General features: G+C 44.4%; 1 protein-coding gene across 1 annotated transcript; it reads right to left on the bottom strand.

Annotated features, from left to right (window-relative positions):
- Window positions 1–3011: 3011 nt before the first annotated feature.
- On the bottom strand, window positions 3012–23832 carry Sf3a3 (splicing factor 3a subunit 3). The gene is made up of 17 exons (XM_059254935.1): window positions 23650–23832; window positions 23330–23377; window positions 22944–22996; window positions 22729–22834; window positions 22019–22091; window positions 20121–20212; window positions 18652–18734; window positions 17086–17224; window positions 12819–12887; window positions 11978–12045; window positions 11652–11759; window positions 10723–10792; window positions 8528–8692; window positions 8329–8439; window positions 7260–7350; window positions 3847–3902; window positions 3012–3279 (listed from the first exon to the last, which is right to left on the bottom strand). Exons 1-17 carry the CDS (start codon window positions 23743–23745, stop codon window positions 3202–3204), a joined length of 1506 nt encoding a protein of 501 aa, XP_059110918.1. The 5' UTR covers window positions 23746–23832; the 3' UTR covers window positions 3012–3201.
- Between the last annotated feature and the right edge of the window lie 1319 nt (window positions 23833–25151).

The raw sequence follows: 25151 nt of genomic DNA, 5'->3' as shown, positions 1-25151 counted from the left end.
GAACTGGGGCTACAAAAAGACCATTTGCCTTATATGTCTGTAGAGAACAGCAGAAACAAACATTTGGGAAAATTTATGAAGTTTTATCCTATTAGAAATGTGATATACCAATAGGCCAATTTACTCCTTTTCTTGGGACATTTTCTCTGGATGATTTGTCCTTTTTCTTCAGATGTCTCATTTGTCCAGTGGTCTTCAGATTCCTTAGCTGGATGCCTTCATTCTTCTGGAAAGACAAAGCCAAAACCCTTCCCCAACCCTAACTTTGGGGAGTTCCCTTTTTTGGCAAGTTATATCTGATCTAATGAAAAGCATTTGTTAATCTTATAAGTTAGTTTAGATTGAATGGCCACACTGTTTGATGAACTATTGCCTCTCCTACTCAAGAGGTCGCTCTTGTTTGAATCTAATCTTTATCAATTTTGATGGTATCCATAGCTTTTCTTCTCCCATGGAAACAAAAGCAAAACCTCCTCCCCAATGTAACACATATCCTGGTTTCCATTCTAAGGTCAACATATCTTTAAAGTATATAGGCTGATTTAATTCAGTATTTTTTCTACTATCCAATGTCTCTCTGCAGCTGCCATTCCTTTCTCATTAGCATTTAGAAACATTAAAGTTAATAAAGCCTTGTGTAATCTATCTCTGAAGGTCTTTATTACCCCTTTCTGTTTATTAAGCGTATCTTTTAAAGTGTGCTTAGATCTTTCTATAACTGCTTGTCCTTTAAGATTGTGTGGTATACCTGTAATATGCTTTACGTTGTAATATGCAAAAAACTTGTTTTACTAGAGACATATGCTGGAGCATTGTCAGTCTTAATTTGTATGGGTATTCCCATGATGGTCATAACTGGTGATCATTCTTGTATGGTAACTGGATAAACTAAGGTTGGCTGATAACCTTGGGCTGTTCCTCTTTAGTGTCAACATGCCATGGTGTGGTAGGTTCTGATCTAAATTCCTCTGTCTTTGTGTGAAGACTTCTCTTAGTTTCACTGGTAGGTTTTTCTAAGGATTGTATCTTATCAGTCAATTTTTTCATATTTGGCACAGATATCAAGCCACTATTTAAAGGATAAAACATGAATTACCAAACTGGCAATAATTATAATCAACGTTATGTCAATCCTGGCTATGTTGGTTACTTTATTTTTTCCAATTTCAAACCATCTATTGCGTAACCAACCATACAGAGTCCTAACTCCCTGCATTGTAATATTCCCCATTCCTAACCTGGGAAAGATTTTTTTTTTTTTACATAAAACCTAATTCCTTCCTTAAGAATTCCCAGGTATCTCACCAAATCTGCTAACTTTTGAGTTTGTCCACAGCAGTGACTAACACAGCAAAGCTATGTGTTTTTTCTTTTGGGGGTGGGGGTGGGGCCCTGCAGGTGTGGCACTTGGTGCAGTGGCATGGTGCTCAGGCAGCCAGGCTAGCCAGGCTAGCACGGTGGATGCTGGGGTCACAGCAGGTTGCCACTTTGCTGCATGGGCTGGGCTGAGGTGTATGGTGGTGGTAGCAGCAGAAGCCCGAGCAGGTGGCCCAGCTGGCACGTGGTGGTGGACCAGGGAGGGGGCCTGAGGAATGCCTGAAACCTGTGGGGATAGGGATGGAGCCAAAGTGGACATGGGAAACACAGGAGAAACCCCACCTAGGGGTGAGGGTGGGGGTGAGCCGCCTGAGCAGTGTCTTCAGTTTTCCCTCCACATGATCTAGTGCCATGTGTTGGAAGCCAGATGAAGTTTACTTATATTGTTCTATTATTAAATATAACTTGGAAGTCAGATAATGGGGTAAAAACCCGGTTGATCAGAGAAGCCGCAGAGAAGTGAACAGTGAGCCTCTCGTCTCTCCTTCCCCTGATCCAAAGGGCCTGTGAATCTTTCTACAACTTTCCCTCCTACTTCCTGTGTCTCTCTATATGTATCCTGGGTCCTCCAAAACCTCTATGGCTAATTGTGGTCAGCCAGTTGCTATTGGCAGTCTTGGAGTGTCAGTGTAAACAAATACCCTGCAACAAGCTGGGGTTCTTCAAAAGGAATGCCTGGAAAACAAACCTGCTGAGGCCTCTGGGGAATTCTCTTCAGCCTTCAATGACTGTGCTCATAGGTACAACTTCCTAGTCCGTTCTGAAATCAGGAGCATCAGATTCAGAAGCCAGAGCAGTTCCTTCCGGCTGCCATCCTCTTGCCTGAGCTGCGTGGAAGCTTCAGGTACAGACCTGTGCTACTATGCCTGGCTCCAGTTAATTTTTTTTTAGGCCTTGTCTCACTCTGTCACCCTGGCTGGATTTGGACTCACATACCTGCCTGTTTCCAGGTGCTGGAATTATAGGTTAGTGCCCCCAAGGCCAACTACAGCTAACTTATTTATGTAAAACAGGCAAGACTTGAGGCCACTCTCAGGCCTCAGGCCTAGCTCACCCTGCAGTCTTCTCCCATACGTACTCTGATGGCTGACTCACTGAGGGCAGAGTCCATCCTGGCATGATGCTCCTCTGGGGAGTGGTAATGAAGGGACAGATGGTAAGGAGAAAGGTCTCAACTTCTTGACACATGCCTGGTGTGCTGGCAAAGACGTGTAATCTCAGCACAGCAAGGCTGAGGCAGGATTGGTGGGAGTCAAGGCCTGCCTGGGCTATAGAGGAGACACATACACACAGAATTACCTCACGTGATACAACAGGCAGTAAGAACTGCCTCCTGGCCGGGCGGTGGTGATGCACGCCTTTAATCCCAGCACTCGGGAGGCAGGGCCAGGCGGATCTCTGTGAGTTTGAGGCCAGCCTGGGCTACCAAGTGAGTTCCAGGAAAGGCGAAAAGCTACACGGAGAAACCCTGTCTCAAAAAACCAAAAAAAAAAAAAAAAAAAAAAGAAAAGAAAAAAAGAACTGTCTCCTAAACCTAGGGCTCCCCTAAAGTTGGTGAGAACGAGGCAGAAGTATGAACAAAAGGATTACATCATAAACCTGGGTTTCAGAAACAACACATCCAGATCAAGGGCTGGTTTTCTTTTCCCAGATCTTTTTAATATAAACAAAGATAAACACATCTCAAGTCTGCCATCTGTCAGCATGTCTTGTTTCTACAAGATGCACACTAGACTCAAGACTACATAGCAAAAAGTCTTTAAGAGCATTTGGTCGGGAAAAATAGAAAAAGAAGATCTCAGGAAGCCTGGGCACGGCCAACCACTAGAGCAGTCCTTGTCTTTTCAGATCCTCGTACGTCTTCTTGTTCACAACATTGCCACTGGAATCTTCATATTCTTCCTGGGAAGGAAGGGATCTGTTAGCTACACATTGAGTTCCACAGCAAACCCTGGTACCTAGACACCAACATTCCCCTAACACAGTTTTCTCATCCAGAGTTCCACACGGGAACCAAAGCCACTCTAGTTTTCTAGAGTGGCACCAGTTGTGGCCCACCCTTATCCCTACATAGTCAAACCCTGTGTTTGAGGCAAGGAAGCCTGGTAGGGAAAGGATGATGAAACACAGCAGTGTGAAATGATTCTCAAGGAGCCTGGGTTTCTGCTCACTGGCCACTGCAGGAGTTGACAGGGAGGCCAAACAGGGTTAATGCTTAAGGTCTACATTACAGCTGGAAAGGCTCTTGATGCTGAAATACCAACCCAGAATAAAGGAGACTACCACCAGTGTCCACAGGACCCAGATGTTACCACTACACCTTCAAAGCACATTTCTGAGACCTGTTCCCCACGACACAGGGAGGACTTCCTCTGACTAGACGCTTTCCTGAGCCACCTAACAGGTGACGGACTTCTTATGAGGGGCTGTCACCTGATGCCACACCTAAGACTCCCCATTTTCACCCACCTCGGTGTCGGGCTGCCATCGTTCTGAAGCCTTCTGCAGTTTCAGCTTGGCCCACACTGCAGGATGAGAGAAAAGCAGCCATGAGCCTCACAGTCCACTGGGTGCAGGTCACATCACTCCTACTGCCCTGCTCCCAGCAGCCCCCTCCCCCAATGACTAGCTGCCTCCAGATGGAATTCTGATTTAGAGCCACCTGTAGATCAAACTCCCCCCCCCCACCCCCCCAGGATTTCTCTGTGTAGTTTTGGTGCCTGTCCTGGATCTCACTCTGTAGCCCAGGCTGGCCTCGAACTCACAGAGATCCGCCTGCCTCTGCCTCCCGAGTGCAGGGATTAAAGGTGTGTGCCACCACCGCCTGGTCAAACTCCTTTTATTGTGAAATTTACCACCATCTCACTTTGCTGTAAAAGGAAGGTGAATCAGGACTTTAAATTTAGAACAGAGAATGAAAAATCAGGTATGGAGGCACACATCTGTAATCTCAACATTTGGGAGACAGAGGAAGGAGGAGGATCAGGCAGTTTAAGGCTAGCCTTGGCTAATAGTGAGATTGAGGCCATTCTGTGCTAAATGAGCATCCCTGCCTCAAAAAACAATTATAACAGTAAAAAGAAAAGAAATACTTTCAAAAGAAGAAGTTAATGTAGTCTACAGGAATTATGGAATAAAATAACAATGATTATGGCAGAGAGGGCTTAATACATATCCTGGTTAGGTTTTCTTCTCTTTTTTAAATTTTTTTATTTTTTTGAGGCAGGGTCTCTCTATGTGCTCCTGGCTGTCCTCAAGCTCACTCTCTAGACCAGGCTGGCCTGGAACTCAGAGATCCTGCGTCTACCTCCTGAGTGCTGGGATTAAAGGAGTGCATCACTACATCCGGCCCCTGTCCTGGTTTATGCCAACCTGACAAAACCTGACAACATGACAAGCTAGAGTTATCTGGAAGGTGGGAACCTCAAGTAAGAAAATGCCCCCATCATATTGTTTATAGCGCATTTTCTTCATTAATGACTGACAAGGGATGGCTCAACTCACTGGGTGCTGCCACCCCGGGCAGGTAGGTGGTCCTGTAAGTTTGAAGAAAGCAGGCTGAGCAAAAGCCATGGAGAACAAGTAAGCAGTGTTCCTCCACAGCCTCTGCTCTGGTTCCCGCCTCGAGTTCCTACCCTAACTTCCCTCAGAGATGGGCTGTGATGTGGAAGTGTAAGCCAAATAAGCCCTTTCCTTCCCAAGTTGTTTCAGTCATGTTTATCACGAAACAGAAAGCAAACCAAACTATAACCCACATTACTACCCACACCGACTGCCTTAAGAATCAGTCAACATCTGCTGCCACATTTTTTTTTCGTGAATATGTGGTGTGCATGCATGTTTATTTACATCTTCAAACATGAATAACTGTCCATGAGTGATCACCTGAGCCTGATCCCTAGAACACATGGTGGAAGGAGATCTACACATGCAGTGCCATGCATACCCGTGAGCACCTAAGAACATACGTACATGGTAAATAAATGTAAGAAAAGACATTTTTTGTTGTTGTTGTTTTGTTTATCAAGTCAGGGTTTCTCTGTATAGCCCTGATGTCCTGAAAATTGCTCTGTAGACCAGGCTGGCCTCTGTCTCTGCCTCCCAAGTGCTGAGATTAAAGATACATACCACTACTAACACTAGGCTCAGAAAAAAATTTTATAAGCATTCAAACTGTAGAATTATGATTCATTCTATGAATTATGTCTCAATTTCCTACCAACAAAGCAAAAGGGAAAAAATAAAACAGGAAGTTAATTGGGCTAGGTATGGTAGCTCATGCCTATAATCCTGGCACATAGGAGGTTGAGGCAGGAGGATTACCACCACTTCAAAGTAAGTCTCAGGATAGTCTGAGCTAGAGTCAGATCCCATCCCCAAAACAAAACCAAGAGCTGGGGAGATGGCTCCGAAGGTAAAGCTACCATGGAAGCATGAAGACCCAAGTTTAGATCTTCAGCGCCTGTGTAAGAGCCAGGTGTGGCAGCTCAATGTCCAAAGCCCTAATGCCGAAGGGCAAGGCAGCTCTCTGGAGCTCACTGGCCAGCTAGCCTAGTTGAATCTATGGGCTGCAAATTTGAGAATAGGGCTTATCTAAAAAAAAAAAAAAAAAAAAAACCAATCAACCAAACAATAAAACTAAGGTGGATGGCTAGAGAAATGGCTCAGTAGTTAGAGCACTGGCTTCTCTTCCAAAGGACCCAGAGCTCAATTCCCAGCACCCACATGTCAGTTCACAACTGTCTGTAACTCCAGTTCCAGGGCATCTGATGCCCCCTTCTGCTCCGATGGATCCTGCACATACACAGTGCACAAAAAGTCACATAAGCAAGCACAAGCACATAAACACACACACATTTTTTTTTAATTTAAAAGAATAATAAAAATAAGGTAAAGAGTGATCAAAGAACCTATAGCCTTCATATACATGCATGTACCCATATGCACACATATATAAACTCCTGAAACTGGGTGTGGTAACACATCATTACTCTCAGCACTCAGGAGGCAGAGGCAGGCAGATGTCTGAGTCTGAGGCCAGCCTGATCTCTCTCTTTTTTTTTTTAATTTATTATGTATACAGTGTTCTGTCTGCATATATATCTGCAGGCCAGAAGAGGGCACCAGATCTCATTATGGATGGTTGTGAGCCACCATGTGGTTGCTGGGAATTGAACTCAGGACCTCTGGAAGAACAGCCAGTGCTCTTAACCGCTGAGCCATCTCTCCAGCCCCAGCCTGATCTCTTGAATGAGTTCCAAGAGAGCCAGGGCTACATGGTGATATCCCGTCTACCAAACCAAACCAAATCAAACCAAACCAAACCCAACAATAAAAAAACCCCAACTGTCTAGCTAGCATAAAGTGAAACACAGCAGAGAAGAGATGAATGAGAAAGCAAAGGACTCCGCCAGCAAGGTCTTAGCAGCAGAGACTGCCAGGCAAGGTGAGGCACCCGACACATATTCCGTTGGCTTTTCCTCCAATAAGTGCTTTGCTGCTGCGTTCTGTTATCTGTACCTGCCTCAGAAGTAAGCTTACCAAGCCATTTCTGTTTTCTTCTTCTGGATCAGTGGTTCCTAACACATTAAAATCAACTCAGAAGCGTAAACACATAACCTACACTCAGATCTTCACAAAGGAAAGTTCACAGACTCAGGCTGAAAGCCCTGTTCTAACCTCAGCATAGGATTCATTTCAAGAGAGATATAATCAGTACTGCCGAGCAGCTCACTCCCCTAAAAAAATGCAGTAATTATATGTGTGCCTTAGCTTTCTACAGCCACAACCTCTGCCCTTGGGCCTGGAGACAGCAGGGTACTGGGACAGCTGTAGGAGGGGCCACTTGGTCTGGCTAGGGAAGAGTCAGCAAGCTTACTCACAGGAGACGGCATCTTCAATCTGTGTCACATTTGCAAAGTGGGCAGTGTTTGGGATGCCCAAACACCTCATGCCATGAGCATGACGCCATTCCTGGAAGAGAAGCAAAGGGACAACGTGAAGCAGGGACAGCTGAGACAGCACTCACTTCAGTCTACCACAGACTCTCCCCAGCAGAAGGCAGCTGCCTGTGACTGACACAGGCTGACAATGGCATCAGGGCTGCACTGTCTCAGGCTTCCAGACCTCAGATTCTAGAGTCCATGGTATCAGGAAAGTACAACCCAGACTCAGCACTCCGTGCAATGGAGAAGCTGGTACGACCCAGCAACCCTCCCACCTGCAGGGCCGTGAGGACAGGCTGGTGTCTCTGGAGGTCAAGGAACAAACTGCTGAGCAGACAGAAGATGATGGAATCACAACTCTAGCTCTTAGGCAGAAAGCCACCATAGGCTTTATCCTGGACACCAACCCCAATCATCTAAGGTGGTACTAGAAAAAAAATCACAGCCCATCAGGGGCACAGAGGAAAAGATCCAGGAGCAGCTAGTAACACATCTAAAAGGGGAGCTCATGTAATTCACCAGGTTTGTCGAGTATAAGTCTTTTCCACTGTGTAAAATGTCCTCCAAAAATGGAGGATGGATGCAACAATCTGTGTCAAGAACAGGCTGGTAAATATCAGGGCCTCAATTTATTTTTTTTCTGCAAAGAGTCAAAGGCCCATTTAATATCTAAAACATAACAACAAAAACCTGCCCAGCCCCCTTTAAAAGCAATGTAGAGAAGACCAAGAAGCCAGAGATGGTCCAAGATGCTACAGAAAAGCACGAGAAAAGTACAAGAACGAGCACGGGAAAGAAAGCCAAAACGAAGCTCCACAGCAGAGTGGTAGCATGACTTGAGGGACGGGCCCAGGTTTCAGGGCCAAGAGGACCCACAGCCACAAGCATGGGCCTCTCTGATTCCGTTCAGCTCTGGACACTAGAGGCCCCCACAGGCTGCTACCATCCTCTTCTCTAAAGGGTTGTTTCTGCTCAGTTCCCCAGAGAAAAGCTCTGAACGTCTTACAGCGAAGTGCCGCTGGAAGGCCTTTGGCCCTCGGTAGGTGTAGTTTCCACAAATCTCACAGTTGTAGTTGATGTTCAGGCCATGGAGCTTATACAGCCAATAGGGGATGGGCTAAAAGACACCAAGGTTAGACAGCATTAGATCACTAAGCTCCTGTGCGCTTCCACAGTGGGAGGGGGAGGGGTCCCTGGAGGCTTACTTTGCCGTCCCAGCCCAGAGGCAGGTTTTTGGGGTTGTAAATGATCTCATTCTCTTCGTCTTCACTTTCGCTCTCGCTGATCTGCTCTTCCTCCTCCTCCTCTCGCTCTTCTCCTGTCCTGGCTTGCTTACGCTGCACATTTTCATGAGTGAGCTGTCGCTGTTCCTAAGGTGGGATAAACAAAGAGCAAAGTCAGAGCAAATTAGTGCAGGACACAAAGGGACATTTCCTCTAACTCTTGCTAACGCCTTACTGCCAAAGGTAAGGTTTTGGTTGTAGAATAAGGGTAAGCAGGGTTGGCAAGATGGCTCAGCTAGGGGGCTGGAGAGATGGCTCAGAGGTTAAGAGCATTGTTTGTTCTTCCAAAGGTCCTGAGTTCAATTCCCAGCAACCACATGGTGGCTCACAACCATCTGTAATGAGATCTGGCACCCTCTTCTGGCCTGCAGGGATATGTGCAGACAGAACATTGTATACATAATAAATAAATCAATCTTAAAAAAAAAAAAAAAAAAAAAAAAAAAAAAAAAAAGATGGCTCAGCTAGTTAAAAAGTACTTGCCAGGCTGGGCGGTGGTGGCGCACGCCTTTAATCCCAGCACTCGGGAGGCAGAGCCAGGCGGATCTCTGTGAGTTCAAGGTCAGCCTGGGCTACCAAGTGAGTTCCAGGACAGGCTCCAAAACTACACAGAGAAACCCTGTCTCGAAAAAAGAAAACAAAAAACAAAACAAACAAAAAGTACTTGCCAGGCAGCCTGATGACCTGAGTTCAAGTCTCAGAATCCACGTAAAAAGCAACATCTGCAATCTCAGCCCTCTACAGCACCTCAGGAGGTGGAGACCGGGCATACCAGCCTGGAGCCTGAAGTACTTGTTTTTGACCTCCACATGTGAGACTGTATACATACACATACACACACACACACACACGGAGTACGTTTTAAAAGTGAATAGACAAAAGGGGAGACTTCTGTCTTGCCTTCTCCTCAGAACCATGCTCACAGGTCACACCTGGTCCTAAGGGGAAGTCTAAGGTTCTAGTGTACATGCCTTGATCCTCACTGGAGGCTGCAGACTGACACAGGTCTCAGCACTGCTGGTGAAAAGTTCCGAGTCAGTCTTTCTACTGTGGTGACCGCCCTGCCCAAGATGGCCACTTTCCACTCACAATGAATGACTTTCCCTCTTTGGTTCTGTTTCCATGCAGTTACTCGTTTCTCTTGACCACAATGTGAGTTATTTAAGGACTGTAACATACTCATTTCATATGAAGAAATTCAGTATCATGCTTAAAAAACCACAGCCATAAATAAATGGCGAAGTGACGACAAACGTCCTAGGACCCAGAGTGAGAGCAACGTCAGCAGCCCACAGCCTAGACCTGGTTAGAAGTCAAGAGAGGGCCGTGTCCTGGCTGTCCAGAAAAGGGAGAAAGCAGTAGAGGCACATGTCACGCCAAGGGCATGGAGGAAAGGGCTTCTCAGCCAGCGTCAGAGGACTGGCCACCCATATTGATACCCACATTAAAACAGCCCACGTTCACTGTCTCTGGGATCTAGTGTCTGGCTAGTCTTTCAAGAGAATCACTCACTAGAGAAGCAGTGGGGGACTACTTCCCCAGGTGTGTGGGTGGGGGCTAAAATAAAGCAGAATCATATCCATGGCAAAGGGCAGATATGGGAACAAGTTATCTTGGGCAAGTCACACCTTCTCCACCTCCTACCCACCCTTAGCACTCCTTGAGACTATGCAAGGAGAATGTTCACAGCTCTCCTGGTACTAGCTCTCCTCTAGCCTTGCTAGGCTTCACAATCTCAACACCGGCAAAACGCTGCATCACAGTAAATCACACCCGAAGGGCTGCCGTGAGTCGCCTCTGGCTTGCCTTTCGAGTGCCTGCTTCTTGGGTCGCACCCTGGTCTCTGCTGAACCTCAGCAAAGAGCTGCATTATTCTTGATCCGGCTGAAAGGGGGGTCTGTTGTCTATGTTTGGCCTTGTGGGAATTGGGCAGCCTTGGGAATATCACCTAACAACAGAGCAGGAACCTACTGAAGGGCCAGGGACTTCAAGAGAACCACATTTTGAGATGAATTTACTGCCCCAGCCCCCTCCTTACTTGAATGTGAAAAAAAAAGTCCTTCCTATTCAATTCCCACACTGAGCAGTACCACAGCTCTCAGAAGACTGTTACTCACCCCAAGAATCTCCACATATTCATAGATCTGGGCTTCCAGGAAAGCAATATCTTTGTTCCTCTCAGTGTCTCTGAGAAAAAAAAACAAGCTATTATCAGTTAAGGGTTCTTTTGCCCCAAAGCTTTACTCCTGTCAGGAACACCGACTCTGTGATGCTTTAGAATCTCTCAGGCAGAATAACCTCTCTGCTTTAAGTCCGGGGGTTAGTGCTTACAACCTGGGAGATTCCTCTTGACCATGCCTATAAAGCGGTAAGACCACTTCAGGCCAGACCACTGTAACTCACAATGGAACCTAGGCGACAGGAAGCCCTGCAAGCAAGTGCATGACACGAAGTCCTAACTCTGCTGCTTAGCAACTGCAGGAAAGGGCACATTTTGCAACTTTCTCAAGTCCTCGAAAAAAATCAGAGTAACAACTACTTTTCAGGCTTCTTATGACAAATGAGAAAAAAAAAAAAACAAAAAAAAAAAAACAAAACCATTAAAACAAAACAAGACAAAAACCTTCAAATAGCCCCAAAATACTCAAACTAAAAAAACCAAATACCCTGTGTAGGTATATGGCCAATTGTCTTTAGCAAAGGTAAAGTAGAAGCTAGGCCATGGTGGCGCATGCTTTTAATAGCAGTGATTGGGAGGCAGAAGCAGGCAGATCTCTCTCAGTTCAAGGCCAGCCTGGTCTACAAAACGAGTTTCAGGACACAGCCAGAGCTACACAGAGAAAACCTGTCTTGAACAATCAAAATCAAGGCCAAGGAGGAAGTTTAAGGTCATGCCCAGAGACTTAGCAAGTTTGAGGCCAACCTGAATTATAGGAGACCCTGTCCTAAAGGGAAAGAGCAAAGCAAAAGGAAAGATGGGAAGCTGCCTCGATGGGAAAGAGTTGAGTCAGAACAGAGGCGCGCCCCAGCTATTCCAGCTACTCACCTTTTCGTACCCTTCGATTTGGGATTTTTGGCAAACAGAGAGGTGTCGAGTGACTCCAGGGACTTTCCTTTGGTGCTGAATAGCCTCTGAGCTCGCTCTTCTAGGGTCCTAAGGAGGCAGGAGGTACACTGGATTTTAGGGTGAACTTATGCACAGCAGGCTGGTGTGAGACTCAGAGCCTGCCTGCCTCTGCCTCCAGAGTGCTGGGGTTAAAAGTGTGATGCACAAGATGATTTTTGCAGTGTGGAGCAACAGAAAACAACAAAATCGGAGCCACACAGTAAACACAATAACTAGGAAGTTTGATAGAAAAACCAGGTTCTTACCCGCCACACTTCAGGCCTAAAGCTAACAGTGCAGATTTCAACCTGTCCAGACCCAGGGATGCTAACTCCTACAAAAGATAAATCAGTTACAAAATAACATGATTAGTTTTTTTCCCCTGGCAAGACTACATTCTACAGTCAACCTAGCTTTCTGTCTCTATAGACCACCTACTGCCATGTCTAGACGCAGCCACACTGGGAGGGCAGCATTCCCTAGCTCTCTATGGTAGCATCGTCCTTACCAGTATTGTTGCAGAGATGAGAACTGAACTCGGGACCTCACACATGCTGACCGCATACTCCACCAACTGAGCTGTCTCCAGCTCCCTGTTGTTTTAGAATTACTGCCTTTGTGTTTTGAGACAGGGTCTTATCTAAAGCTAGCTTCACACTCACAGCAATTATCCTGCTTCAGCAACCCTCTAACTCTCAAAATACTGTAGCATCATCATATCACACTTCTCTGAAATTTAGTTTTTAGAGAAGTTAAAAGGTTTCTTCCTTCTGGTCTTTCCTTTCACTGTACATGCCTGTCCTCAGGAAATGGTATTATTGCAAGTCTAAGACACTGAATAGAGGAGAGCAAGTGGTTCCTCCAAAGAATGGCCAGGGCTGGTGAGATGGCTCAACAAGAAAAGAAGGCCTGCTGTCAAGTGACAATCTGAGTTTGAGCCCCAGGAATCACATAGTGGAGGAGAGAACCAACTCCTACCACTTATCATCTCCACATGCCTGCCTTGGCACATGTGTGGGTACACATAACTACTCCTACACAATAAATTTATCAACAACAAAAAGATGGCCAGGCAAGGCCAGTCTTGTCAATTGTCCTGAAACATACCTCCCAGGAGGAGAATGCAGAGAGGTCAAGATGGGCTCCAGCATGGGTCAGGGCACTGCTTGTCTCTTTCTGGCAGGAACAGGAAGTTTAAGATCCAGGTTAATAAGATGAATGAACTAAGGAAGCCGTCTAAATTCCCAGGACTGGCTGGCCCCTTTCTTTAATCACATTTACAAATAATGGTCAATTCATACAGAAATGAAGCAAAAAAATCAAATGGCTACTTATAAGTTCAAGTTTATCAATAGAAGTAAAAAAAAAAACACATTCTAATCATACAAATTGATCAGATTTTGGTCAGCAGGAGCCACAGAGCAGTCCAATATGGTTGTTAAAAATCCTGGGCTCAGGGCTGGAGAGATGGCTCAATAGTTAAGAGCATTGGCTATTCCTTCAGAGGACCTGGGTTCAATTCCCAGCACCCACATGGCAGCTCACAACTGTCTGTAATTACAGTTCCAGGGGAATCTGACACCTTTACATCAAGGCACATAAAATAAATTTAAATAAATTATTAAAAAAAAAATCCTGGGCTCAAGCCGGGCAGTGGTGACCCATGCCTTTAAATCCCAGCACTGGGGAGACAGAAGCAGGCAGATCTCTGTGAGTTTGAGGCCAGCCTAACTTAAAAAGCGAATTCCAGGACAGGTTCCAAAGCTACATAGAGAATCCCTGTCTTGGGGGGAAAACAAAACAAATAAACAAATATCAAACAAAAAACCCCTGGGCCCAAACAATGGTTCTGACAAATCTTGTTCAAAGTGTACAAAGAAAGTCTTATCTCAGGGACTGGCATCCAATGTCCTGAAGCAGGGACTCAACACTGAAATAGTAAGTTGTTGTGGGATATTTGCACACTGTGTGAAAGTGTATTACTGTGATTGGTGTAATTAAAAGTTGAATGACCAATAGCTAGGCAGGAGGTATAGGTGAGATTTCCAGGGAGAGAAAGGAAGGGGAGAAAGAATCTGGGTGTGCAGGAGACATGGAGAGGAAACAGGAGGTATAAGATGGGAGAGGTAACGCCACATGATAGAACGTAGATTAATATAAATGGGTTAATTTGAGTTATAAGAGCTAGTTAGGAACAAGCCTAAGCTATAGGCCGAGCTCTGATAATTAATTAAGAATTCTCTGTGTCATTATTTGGGAGCTGGCTGGCAGGACAGAAATGGACATGCTACATATGACGCCCAATGTAGGGCTAGAATATCCAAACATAGGGCCTGAGAAAGCTAAGAAAAGTTCTGGACAAAAAGCCAGACTTGGCTTTCTAGTCCTGGAGTCTCTCAGGTGGGTCAATGCTCAGCACACAGGGGCTCAGCTACCAAGCTGCTGCCTGTGGGCTGGAGCCAGCTGCCAGCACCTGCACTGAGCTGCAAGGTGGCTGACATGGCAGTTTAAAATTTGTCCCACGTGGTGAAAGAACACTGCAGGCGCTTAGTTAAGCCAGGTCCAGACACAAACAAACCTCTAAAAAGGTACAGTATGTTTAAAATGTGCTTAGACACCAAAGAAAGAAAAGAAAAGAAGTAAAGACAGTCATTTAAAAAAAAAATAGTTTAAGCTGGGCGGTGGTGGCACGCACCTTTAATCCCAGCACTCGGGAGGCAGCACTAGGAGGATCTCTGTGAGTTTGAGGCCAGCTTGGTCTACAGAATGAGATCCAGGATAGGCACCAAAGTTACAAAGAGAAACCCTGTCTCAAAAAACCAAAAAAAAAAAAAAAAAAGAAAGAAAGAAAGAAAAAAGAAAAAACAAAACAAAAAAAAGTTTAAAAATAATAAAGTAAGGGTTGGGGATTTAGCTCAGTGGTAGAGCACTTGTCTAGCAAGTACAAGGCCCTGGGTTCGGTCCTCAGTTCTGGAAAAAAAAAAAAAAAAAAAAGTAAAATCTTTAAAGAATAAAGTAATATAAAAAGAATAAGCCACATAAAGATGGAAAATACACAGGGAGTCTGGATCCTGTATGGTGTTTTGTTGACTTTGAATTTTTCAAATGCTAATATAAAAAAAAAAACAGCTGTTAAGAGACATTGAATTATGAAAACTGCTAAATTAAACCAACCTATGTATTTTTTTTTTGTTTTTGTTTTTTTTTTGTTTTTCGAGACAGGGTTTCTCTGTGTAGCTTTGCGCCTTTCCCGGAACTCACTTGGTAGCCCAGGCTGGCCTCGAACTCACAGAGATCCGCCTGGCTCTGCCTCCCGAGTGCTGGGATTAAAGGCGTGCGCCACCACCGCCCGGCCAACCTATGTATTTTAAGAATGTCTTCACTTTAGAATGGAAGTCAAAAAAAATATATTCTGTTGGGAAAAGGTTATGCCTTTGTTTCCACAGAACACAAAAAGTTATGGTTCTCTTCAAAATTAATAAAGATCAGATTTGATTGGGGGAGATCTCCTGAAAATCTTGGCCATAGACATGAAAAAAGAAACCAAAAAATACTACAGGACATGTGATGTATATGCTGATCCCTCTAATATGGAAACAGCTCTGAGACTGGATGAGATACGATAAATCTTGTTGGCTACCGAGTCCTTATGATTTATTATTACATGTCATTCTTTAATATGGCATGGATAGAGGTTTGGTTATATAGTCCAAACAAACTTATAAAATCGACAGATGCCTTTTACCTGCTCAAACATAAAACAAGAAATCATCTTTAACTGACTTGTGCACACTCCACATTTCATATTTATGTTAATACAGATATATATGTTACCTTTAAGAGTTTGTGTTTTCAGAAAGAAAAAAAGAGCCAAAAAGTAATGAAGACAAGTAGCCCAGGTGATCCACCCTCTCAAAATGCCTCTGTTGCCGTTTCTACAAAATTCTGAATCCAGAACAACTTCAAAGCTGCTGAGATGTCCAGCTTCACAGACTATCCAGCTAAGACTTCAGATAAGCTCTACTCTTTCCCATCAACAGAGGCTAAACAAAGAATATAGCTATTTCTCCCAGGACTTGACCATTATCCCAATTTTCTCATGAGCCCTTAAAGATCCCACTGCCCCCAGACAACAGAAAGCAGTCTAGAGAACACGACACATGCATTCCCAAGATGTGGAATGGATGGTTTTTGGTCATTCAATGTATAATGGATGTCTGTCATCATTTGGGGGGTTGGTTACAAGTTGTTATTGGTAATGATCAGGAAAAAAGTTGAACAAGGGGCTGGAGAGATGGCTCAGAGGTTAAGAGCACTGGCTGCTCTTCCAGAGGTCCTGAGTTCAATTCCCAGCAACCACATGGTGGCTCACAACCATCTGTAATGAGATCTGGTGCCCTCTCCTGGACTGCAGTCATACATGCTGTATACATAATAAATAAATAAATCTTTAAAAAAAAAAAAAAAAAAAAAAAAAAAGTTGAACAAAGGTAATTAGATTCAGAGATCTCATTCTGAAAAGAAAAATGGGAGATAAAGAAATGATAGGATAAAAGGCAGATTATTAAATCTTCTTTCAAACTAAAACCAACAACTATTTCCTGCATACTCAGGTAATATTATATCCTTCTTGGGTCTCTGACGGGATTTGAAGACTAGACAGTATACAGTTTTTCTTGTTATCAAATTCAGAAAAAAATACATATAAGGTTAAGGAACATAAAAGCCTAAGTTGTTTATCTAACATGTTTTTAGGTCTAAAAAGGTATTTTTAGGATCGTAATACAAGTTATGATAGAAAATGGTTTAGGTATAAAACTTTGGATTCATTCAGATAGGATAGATAATACAGTACTTTCTCCAAATTTGCCAATACATATGGACTAAACATTGTGAATGTAATTCTTACTCGATAATTGTTCTTACTGTATATAGATTTATGTTAGAAATAAAACTTTTCTTTTTTATTTAGACAAAAAGGGGGAAATGTTGTGGGATATTCGTACACTGTGTGAAGATATATTACTGTGATTGGTGAAATAAAAAGTTGAATGACCAATAGCTATGCAGGAGGTATAGGTGGGGTTTCTGGGAAGAGAAAGGAAGATGAAGAGGAATCTAGGTATGCATGACACATGGAGAGGAAACAGGAGGTGTAAAATGGAAGAGAGGTCACACCACATGCTAGAACATAGACTAATATAAACGGGTTAGTTTAAGTTATAAGTATAGTTAGGAACAAGCCTAAGCTATAGGCCGAGTTTTCATAATTAATAAGAAGTCTCTATGTCATTATTTGGGAGCTGGCTTGCAGGACAGAAAAAGACTCACTACATAAGTTCCTTTCCCTGGCATGAACCCCACTGAAGCTCACCGGCCATCCAGGAAAAGTACCATTATCCCACTTCTTCTCAAAGTCAGTCTGAATCTTCCCAAAGAGCTCATTCTGATCCTGAAGGGGCTTCACTCTATCTGTGTAATCCTGGAGGTACTCCAGCAGCATTTCCAGGTATCTGCAGAACATGCAACAGAGAAAGCAATCACAGCTTCTATCTGTGACATACTGCAATGCCCTGCAAACTATACGTCATTTTTTTCCTTTTTCTTGGTTTGTCAAGACAGGCTTTCTCTGTGTAGTCCTGGCTTTCCTGGAACTCAACCAGGCTGGCCTAGAACTCATAGATCTGCCTACCTCTGCCTCCCAAGTGCTGGGATTAAAGGCATGTGCCACTACCGTCCAGCTCACTTTTTAAAAACAATTTTTAAAATGAGCTTAATTTTTTTTTTCACATCATGACCTTTCCTACCTCCTTTTATCCTCAAGATATGATATCAAATACTAAATCTTTTTTTTTTTTTTGTTTTTCGAGACAGGGTTTCTTTGTGCAGCTTTGCGCCTTTCCTGGAACTCACTTGGTAGCCCAGGCTGGCCTCGAACTCACAGAGATCCACCTGGCTCTGCCTCCCAAGTGCTAGGCAAATACTAAATCTTAATTAACTCACAGATAAAAGAAGTCAGATAAACAGAATATTAGAAATAGCAAGCTTGGCAACAACTAAGGAGAAATGTGATTAATTAATATTACTTTCCATTTAATACCAGATCTAAGAACATAACCAGTCCTGGAAACTTTCCCCATTAAACTCCAAAAACCTCAGAGGTCCCCAAACAGACTTCTTTCTATATTACACAAAATTAAGGAAGGTATGGATGAGACCACAGATGTTCCCATAGATACTGTGGTGGTTTGAATGCAATTGGCTTCCATAAGCTCACAGGGAGTAGCACAACTGGTAGATGTGGCTTTGTTGGAGTAGATGTGGAGAAACTGTGTCACTGTGGAGGTGGTCTTTAAATTCTCATATATGCTCAAGCCATACCCAGTGTTTCAGTTCACTTCCTGTTGCCTCTGGATCAGTATGTAGGACTGTCAGCTATTTCTCCAGCACCATGTCTGACTAAACACCACTATGTCCCACCATGATGACAATGCACTCAACCTCTGAACTGTAGGCCACCCAATTAAATGTTTTCCTTTAAAAGAGTTACAGTGGTCATGGTGTTTCTTCACAGCAATGGAAACCGTAACTAAGATAGATACCTTTGTCTACAATCAGATTATCACACATTTTTATTTTAATTCTTGAGACAGGGTCTCACTATGCATCCCTGGTTCGCTTAGTACTCAATATGTAGACCAGTTGGCCTCAAATTCACAGTGATCCACCTGCCTCTGCCTCCTGGAGTGCTAGGATTAATGGCACACAACATTATGCCAGCATCAAAAATATTTTAAAACCTAACAGTTGGTATCTTCCAATAAACCAAGAAGTCATTCATGTATAGCATTCAGGCAACAAAAGACAAAATTTTGACCTCAAACCTTCCCATGAAATTCTACTAAAGACCAGAAAAGGCCTGGAAACTGTGAATGCCTACCTCTTATACTCTGCGTTCTTTCTTTCTTTAGGAATGTCAAATAACTGGTCAAAGATGGACAGGTATGTGATATAATCCAGCTTCTGAAAACAGAAAAGAAATGACAGGTCAGGATGACAAGTCAGTTAATCTTCAAAAAGTAAGGTCAAGGGTTGGAAAGATGGTTCAGTGGAGAAAGGTGCTTGTTCCAAGTGTAAAGACCTGAGTTCTACTTCAGGGACCCACAATGGAAGAAGAGAACTAACTCCCTCAAGTTATCCTGTGACCTCCATACTTGAAGGCCACTGTACACATGTGCATACACACTAAATAATTTTTGTTTTTAAAAGGTCAAATTGAGTGTTCTCTAACCAAGTATCAAGGCTTTGCTTAGTATTTTCTTTCCTGTCTCTCAATCTCTAAGACTGTTGATTCCAATGAAGTGAGTAGAAGATTGCTGGACATGAAACTAACTCTACAAGATCAAGTTAACAAACAAATCCAAGGCTAAACACTTTGTCATTCTAAAATAAGGTCCTGAAAGATGTCCTGTGTTAATTCATGCCACCACTTACTAAAGATCTTTGAACCAAACATGGAGGTGCAGAAGAGAACAAGGCACCTGCTTGCAGAGCCTACAGGTTCATGGCTGAACTTGGAGACATTTCCCCATAAAGACAAGGTCTCACAGAGATCCTTCTGCCTCTGACTCCTGAGTGCTGGAGTTAAAGGGATACCACCATGCCCCACCTACAAACTACTATTAAACTTCCTTGTGACCTTTTTGAAACTGCCAATTTAAGCCTCATCACCAAACAAACAACAAATAAACACTTGCCTCACCAAAAGACATGAACTAGTCTTTCCTGACAGAGATAGTGTTGTATCTCTCACATGCCTCATACTGTGCACCCAACACAAGAGCATTTGAAGTATTTATGGGTTTAAAAACTTGCTGGGCATGGTGGCACAAGCCTTTAGTCCCAGCACTTGGGAGGCAGAGGCAGGTGGATCTCTGAGTTCAAGGCCAGCCTGGAAACTAAGAAACTCTGTCTGGAAAAACAAAACAAAAAGTGTGGCGAGCAATAGAGGAGGACACCCAGGACTACATTCCCTCTCTCAGATAGTTTCTTTTTACAAAAGTATTCCTAAGCTGGGCAGTGATGCCCGGGAGGCAGAGCCAGGCGGATCTCTGTGAGTTCGAGGCCAGCCTGGTCTACAGAGTGAGATCCAGGACAGGCACCAAAACTACACAGAGAAACACTGTCTCAAAAAACCAAAAAAAAAAAAAAAAAAAAAAAAAGGTATTTCTATGCATGAATAAATTAATGAAAATTATTGATAAGGAAAATAATGGGCTTGCTGTAACTGTAGGCATGTGTCATTTCATTATCAATACAAGTTACATGGGGGACACTGTATGTGCTTTACCTAGATATCTTGACTTAATTCCTAGAATGAAAAATCTTTCTCCTCTCTCCAGGCCTTACCTCAGACGCCTTCAGGTTAATGTACTTAAGGTAGCAGTCATGGAGATCAAGGTAGCGACCATATCCCTCTTCATCTGTGAACTCCACCAAGTCTAAAGAAATCACACATGTCAATGATTCTGATATAAGACCACTTTCTTGAACTTGCTCTTTTTTAAAAAAAATTTTTTAAATTTATTTATGGCTGGGTGGTGGTGGCGCATGCCTTTAATCCCAGCACTCGGGAGGCAGAGCCAGGCGGATTTCTGTGAGTTCGAGGCCAGCCTGGACTACCAAGTGAGTTCCAGGAAAGGCGCAAAGCTACACAGAGAAACCCTGTCTCGAAAAACCAAAAAAAAAAAAAAAAAATATTTATTGTGTATACAGTCTTCTGCCTGGACATATGTTTGGATAATAGAAGAGGGCACCAGATCTCATTACAGATGGTTGTGAGCCACCATGTGGATGCTAGGAGTTGAACTCAGGACCTCTGGAAGAACAGCCAGTGCTCTTAACCTCTGAGCCATCTCTCCAGCCCTGAACTTGCGCTTTAAATGCACTACCTGCTCGAAGTTCCATGAGTCAGCCCTTCACTCCAGTATCCTCTTTACTCTCATCAAATGAACAGATCTAGGCTTTCATTTTGAGCTTAGACAGCAAGATCATGAGGATGTCAATATAGCCCAGAAACCAATCTGAAAACCCAGTTATCAATTTCTCAGGTACTTGGGAGCAGGGGTTAAAAATAGGGTTTCTTATAAGCCTAAACTGGCCTCAGACTCCTGATCTGCCTTCGTCCACCTAAGTGCTAGGATTACAGGCATGTGTCACTATGCTGATTTACACAGCTCAGAACTGAACTCAGGTTCTCAGGGATACTCAGCAATATTCTACCAACTGAGCTAATCTCTGTGCATAAACATAAGCTCCACATCACCCTACACTTTGCTGTAAAATTAGCACTCAGACGGCTAAGGCAGGTGGATCATGAGTTCAAGGTCAGCTAGACATGGGAGCAAGACCGGCCTGGTCTACATAGTGAGTTCCAAAACAGCTAGCGCTATGCAGAAAGACCCTGTCTCAACAAAACACACACACACACACACACACACACACACACACACACACACACCAGACAAACAAACAAAAATGCCAGGCAATGGTGGGCACGCCTGTAGTTCCAGCACTAGGGAGGACAGAGGCAGGAGAATCTCTGAGTTAGAGGCCGGTCTGATCTATAGTGGGTTCTAGGACAGCCAGGACTACAAGGAGAAACCCTGTCTCAAAAAAACAAACAAACAGAGAAAAAGAGAAAGGGCTAGACAGAGGACTCAAAGGTTAAGAAAAAAGAAAGTTAAAAAAAGAAAGAAAAATAACAACAAAAAAACCCCAAAGATACTCATCTTTATCTTCTTTGATTTAAATGATAACAGACATATGAAACTTTTATTTGTTTATTTATTATTTGTTTGAGACGGGGTCTCATGAGTCTTGACTGGCCTGGAACTTGCTTTGTAGATCAGTCTGGCCTTGAACTCAAGAGAACTCTCTGCCTCTACCTTCTAAAAGCTGGAATTAAACATATACACAAACACAACCAGTCTTTGTTTTAAGAGATAGGTTTCAGGAGCTAGAAAGATGGGTCAGCAGTTAAGAGCACTGGCTGCTCCTGCAGAGGGCCCAAGTTTGATTCCCAGGACCCACATGGTGGCTCAAAACCATCTGTAACTCCAGTCCTAGAGGATACAACTTCCTCTCCTGGCCCCCTCAGGTATACTCATGGGGTATAAATATCATGCAGGCACAACACCCATACAGACAACACAACACAAAACAAAAGCTCTGGCTCTCTAGCTAGCTATCTGTATAGCACAGAAGGGCTTCGTATTTCCCAGAAAGAAACATTAAACCATACTTACTTTGTGCCTCTTCGCTTGGATTCTCGCGAGCCTTCAGGAGCTCCTCAAATTCCACTGACATTGGCACACAGATCTGAGGGAAGAAGGTGCGGGCGGGTCTGTCAGTGTCTCAGGCATGTACAGAGCTAGATTTCTAATACCTGATTTGCCTTGAGTGTTCAGAGGACCTTACTATTATTCTGAACTTGCTTTACTAGGGGAGACACTCACTGTCACAAAACATCACCTCCTAAGGAGGAGGTAGTCTAGAAAAGATATTTGATGAGGAAGTTGGACATGAATCCTGAAGGTGTTCCATAACTCTGGAAGTGAGCAGAGTACCATTGTGTTGGTAGAAGATTTTAAGGTAGAATTAAAAGCACAATGTACTGGGTAGGAGAAATTTTTGTGAAAGATAAGAAGGAGAAAACAAGTTTGGGTAGGGAGGGAGAGTCTAGACTATGATGCAGACAAAATTTGGATCAAACCAATAAAGAACTCTGGAGCAAAAATTACCCATCTCTCACTGGGCAGAAAAAAGCAGGCCCTCATGCCTTCATTGTGTTCCCTACTGGCTGAGAGATGTCAGGAAGGATGTCAGCTAACTATGTTCACTGCAGTTAAGTGGCAAGTTCTTTTTTAGAGAGACATCTGAACGGCATACCGCCATTTTCCTTGCATCTTTCCTTATTTTGGGATAAGTTTGGGGAAAATACTTTGGGAGGCCATACCTCATTTGGGTGCTTCCGATGAAATTCCTTTATCTGCTTGAGTCTATTATAGAATTCAGCAAACTCATTGGGTCCTGAAATAGCATTGAGTTCCTCCTTTCGCAGTCTGCAAAATAATGACAAGTCCAAAGAGGATAAAGCACAAAGCCAATCCTCTCACCATGGCTCCTCAGAAGCTCTAACTGTGAGGGGGAGGGGATGTGACTGTCACTTACCCATCTTTATCATCATACAAATCCCTCAGGTTCCCACTGACCTCCATGTACCTCTGAAAGGCAAACACAAATCCATCAGAATGAAGCAATTTGTACAACAGGGCTAAGGAAACAATAAAGGCTTTCTTGGCAAAGCCCAAGGAAACCTCTGGAGATAGAAGGTCTTGAAAATTCCTCTACTTTTAAGTGACAGCCTGAGCGGGGAGTGGTGGCATACACATTCAATGCCAGCACTTGGAGGCAGAGGTAGGACATATGTCTTAAGAACCCGACACGGTTCAGGACTTACCCACGGGCAGAACTTACGCTGAGCCTCGGCACCCTCCCCTGCCAGCCCTTTTCCCGCCCAGCCCGAGCTAAAGGGAAGAAGACAGCGGGACACTCACATCTTGCATGGCCCGAGTGCGGTGATCGGAATTGATCTGGTCCCGTAGCTGGAGAAGGGCAAACAGACGCTGTTAGTTTGAGTTCTGGAGCTGGAAAGGCCACCCGAAGGACGAGCTTATCTAAGGTTTAGGTTTCAGGGGCTAGAGCAGAGGGACTGCTGGGCCCTCGGAGGATGTTACCGAGGCCAGAGCGCCGAGGCAGCCTAGGAGGAAGGCGAAGATGGGGCGCGGGGAGGGTCTGAGGCCGAAGAAAGTGCTCGGGGGCTCGGCACGGGACCGAGGCCCTCCTCCTGAGGCGGCCCCGACCACGGCCCACTCACCGTGGACTTCTTAGTGAGCATCTCTTTGGCCATGACATCCATGAGCCGTTCCTTCTCCTCATGATAGCGCCGTTGCTGCTCCAGAATTGTTTCCATTTTCCCCTAGCCGCGGCGCTTCAATTCAGACCACCAACACGGCCGGAAGCAGCCCCTGCCGCCTTGCGCGCCTGCGTCTCCGTCTCAACGTGCTGTATCCGGCTGCACCAAAGTTCCTTGAGTCCCGGAAGTGCATCGGGGGAACTCAAAAAATTGAACACCACAAGGCGAGCACGTCGCGGCTCTCGGCAACACTGCTCCCTGCTGGCCGGGGGTGTGGAGAAGCGATGCTCAGCTCCTGAAGATCCCTCTAGGATGCCGGCAAAAATTCTGGAGGCAAAAATCCTGGGCAGTTGGTGGCACACGCCTTTAATCCCAGCACTTGGGAGGCAGAGCCAGGTGGATCTCTGTGAGTTCGAGGCCAGCCTGGTCTACAGGTTGAGATCCAGGACAGGCACCAAAACTACACAGAGAAACCCTGTCTCGAAAAACCGATAAATAAGTAAATAAAAAATCCCGGAGGCTGAGGGTGAGAGGCAACTGGCTGCTTGGAGCTTGCTGTGGTCAGCCTAGCCGGCAAGGACACTAGTACGGACCGAGAAGTTGAAGGATACAGAAAGGAAAGAGGAACTGGAATTTCTAGCTTTCAGGGTGTGACCTCTGGTGATGTTCTCCCCTTGTCTGGACTTTATTGTCTGTCAGTATGGTGAGAATGGCAGCGGTTTTGTTCTTAACAAAACTCTAATGTGGAAACAGCCTTTGTTTATCAGCAGGGGACTCTTTAAGGGAAACGTGGTCTAGTCAAGCAATGAAATGCTTGCTATTCAGCACAGGCCGGCCGATTCTCTGTGTCCTTAATTATTCTGCCTCTACCTCCCTTGTGTTGGGATTACAGGTATGAGCCACAACAGTTGGCCACAGTGATGGCTTAGAAATGAGATCTAGGCTACCCGTTTTAAAAGCAGGAGGAAAAGGAATAAGCCAAAAAGATTAACAACACTCTGGAGGCAGAAACAGGCAGATCTCTGTGAGTTCTAGGCCAGCCTGGTCTACAGAGTGAGTTCCAGGACAGTCAGGGCTAGAGAGACCAGGTCTCAGGAAACAAACACAAACAAACACATCAAGACTTGAGATGTGCGTCAGTATAAAGAGCTTGTCTAGCATGCACTAGGAACAGGGTTGGAGCCATGCAGAGTGGCTCACACCTGTAATCCTAGCACTTAGGAGACTGAGGCAGGAAGGGAGCAAGCTCAGCCTGCACTATGTGGTGAGAGCGTATCTCAAAACAATAAACAAACACCAGACAGATCCCAGTCAGCCTGGACTACAGAGCAAGTTCCAGGACAGCCAGGGTTACACAGAGAAACCCTGTCTTGGAAAACCAGAAACAAAACAAAACAACAAAAAACCAGAAAGAATGCTCAGATGAAATGTTGGGATTAGCAAATCCATGGAGACTAAGGGAA

The sequence above is a fragment of the Peromyscus eremicus genome, chromosome 2 (genome assembly GCF_949786415.1).
Source record: "Peromyscus eremicus chromosome 2, PerEre_H2_v1, whole genome shotgun sequence".
NCBI classification, from domain to species: Eukaryota; Metazoa; Chordata; class Mammalia; order Rodentia; family Cricetidae; genus Peromyscus; species Peromyscus eremicus.
Note: the sequence above shows the minus strand (reverse complement) of the source record. Positions and strands in the feature narration are given on the sequence as shown.

Excerpts from the sequence above, each read along its gene's own strand:
- Sf3a3 (XM_059254935.1), bottom strand. The coding sequence starts at position 23,745 with ATGGAAACAATTCTGGAGCAGCAACGGCGCTATCATGAGGAGAAGGAA. Across the intron at positions 12,046-12,818 it reads CTGCATTCTCCTCCTGGGAG|GAGTTAGCATCCCTGGGTCT; the intron begins GTATGTTTCAGG and ends TATCTTTTGTAG. Across the intron at positions 8,440-8,527 it reads CTCTGGGCTGGGACGGCAAA|CCCATCCCCTATTGGCTGTA; the intron begins GTAAGCCTCCAG and ends GGTGTCTTTTAG.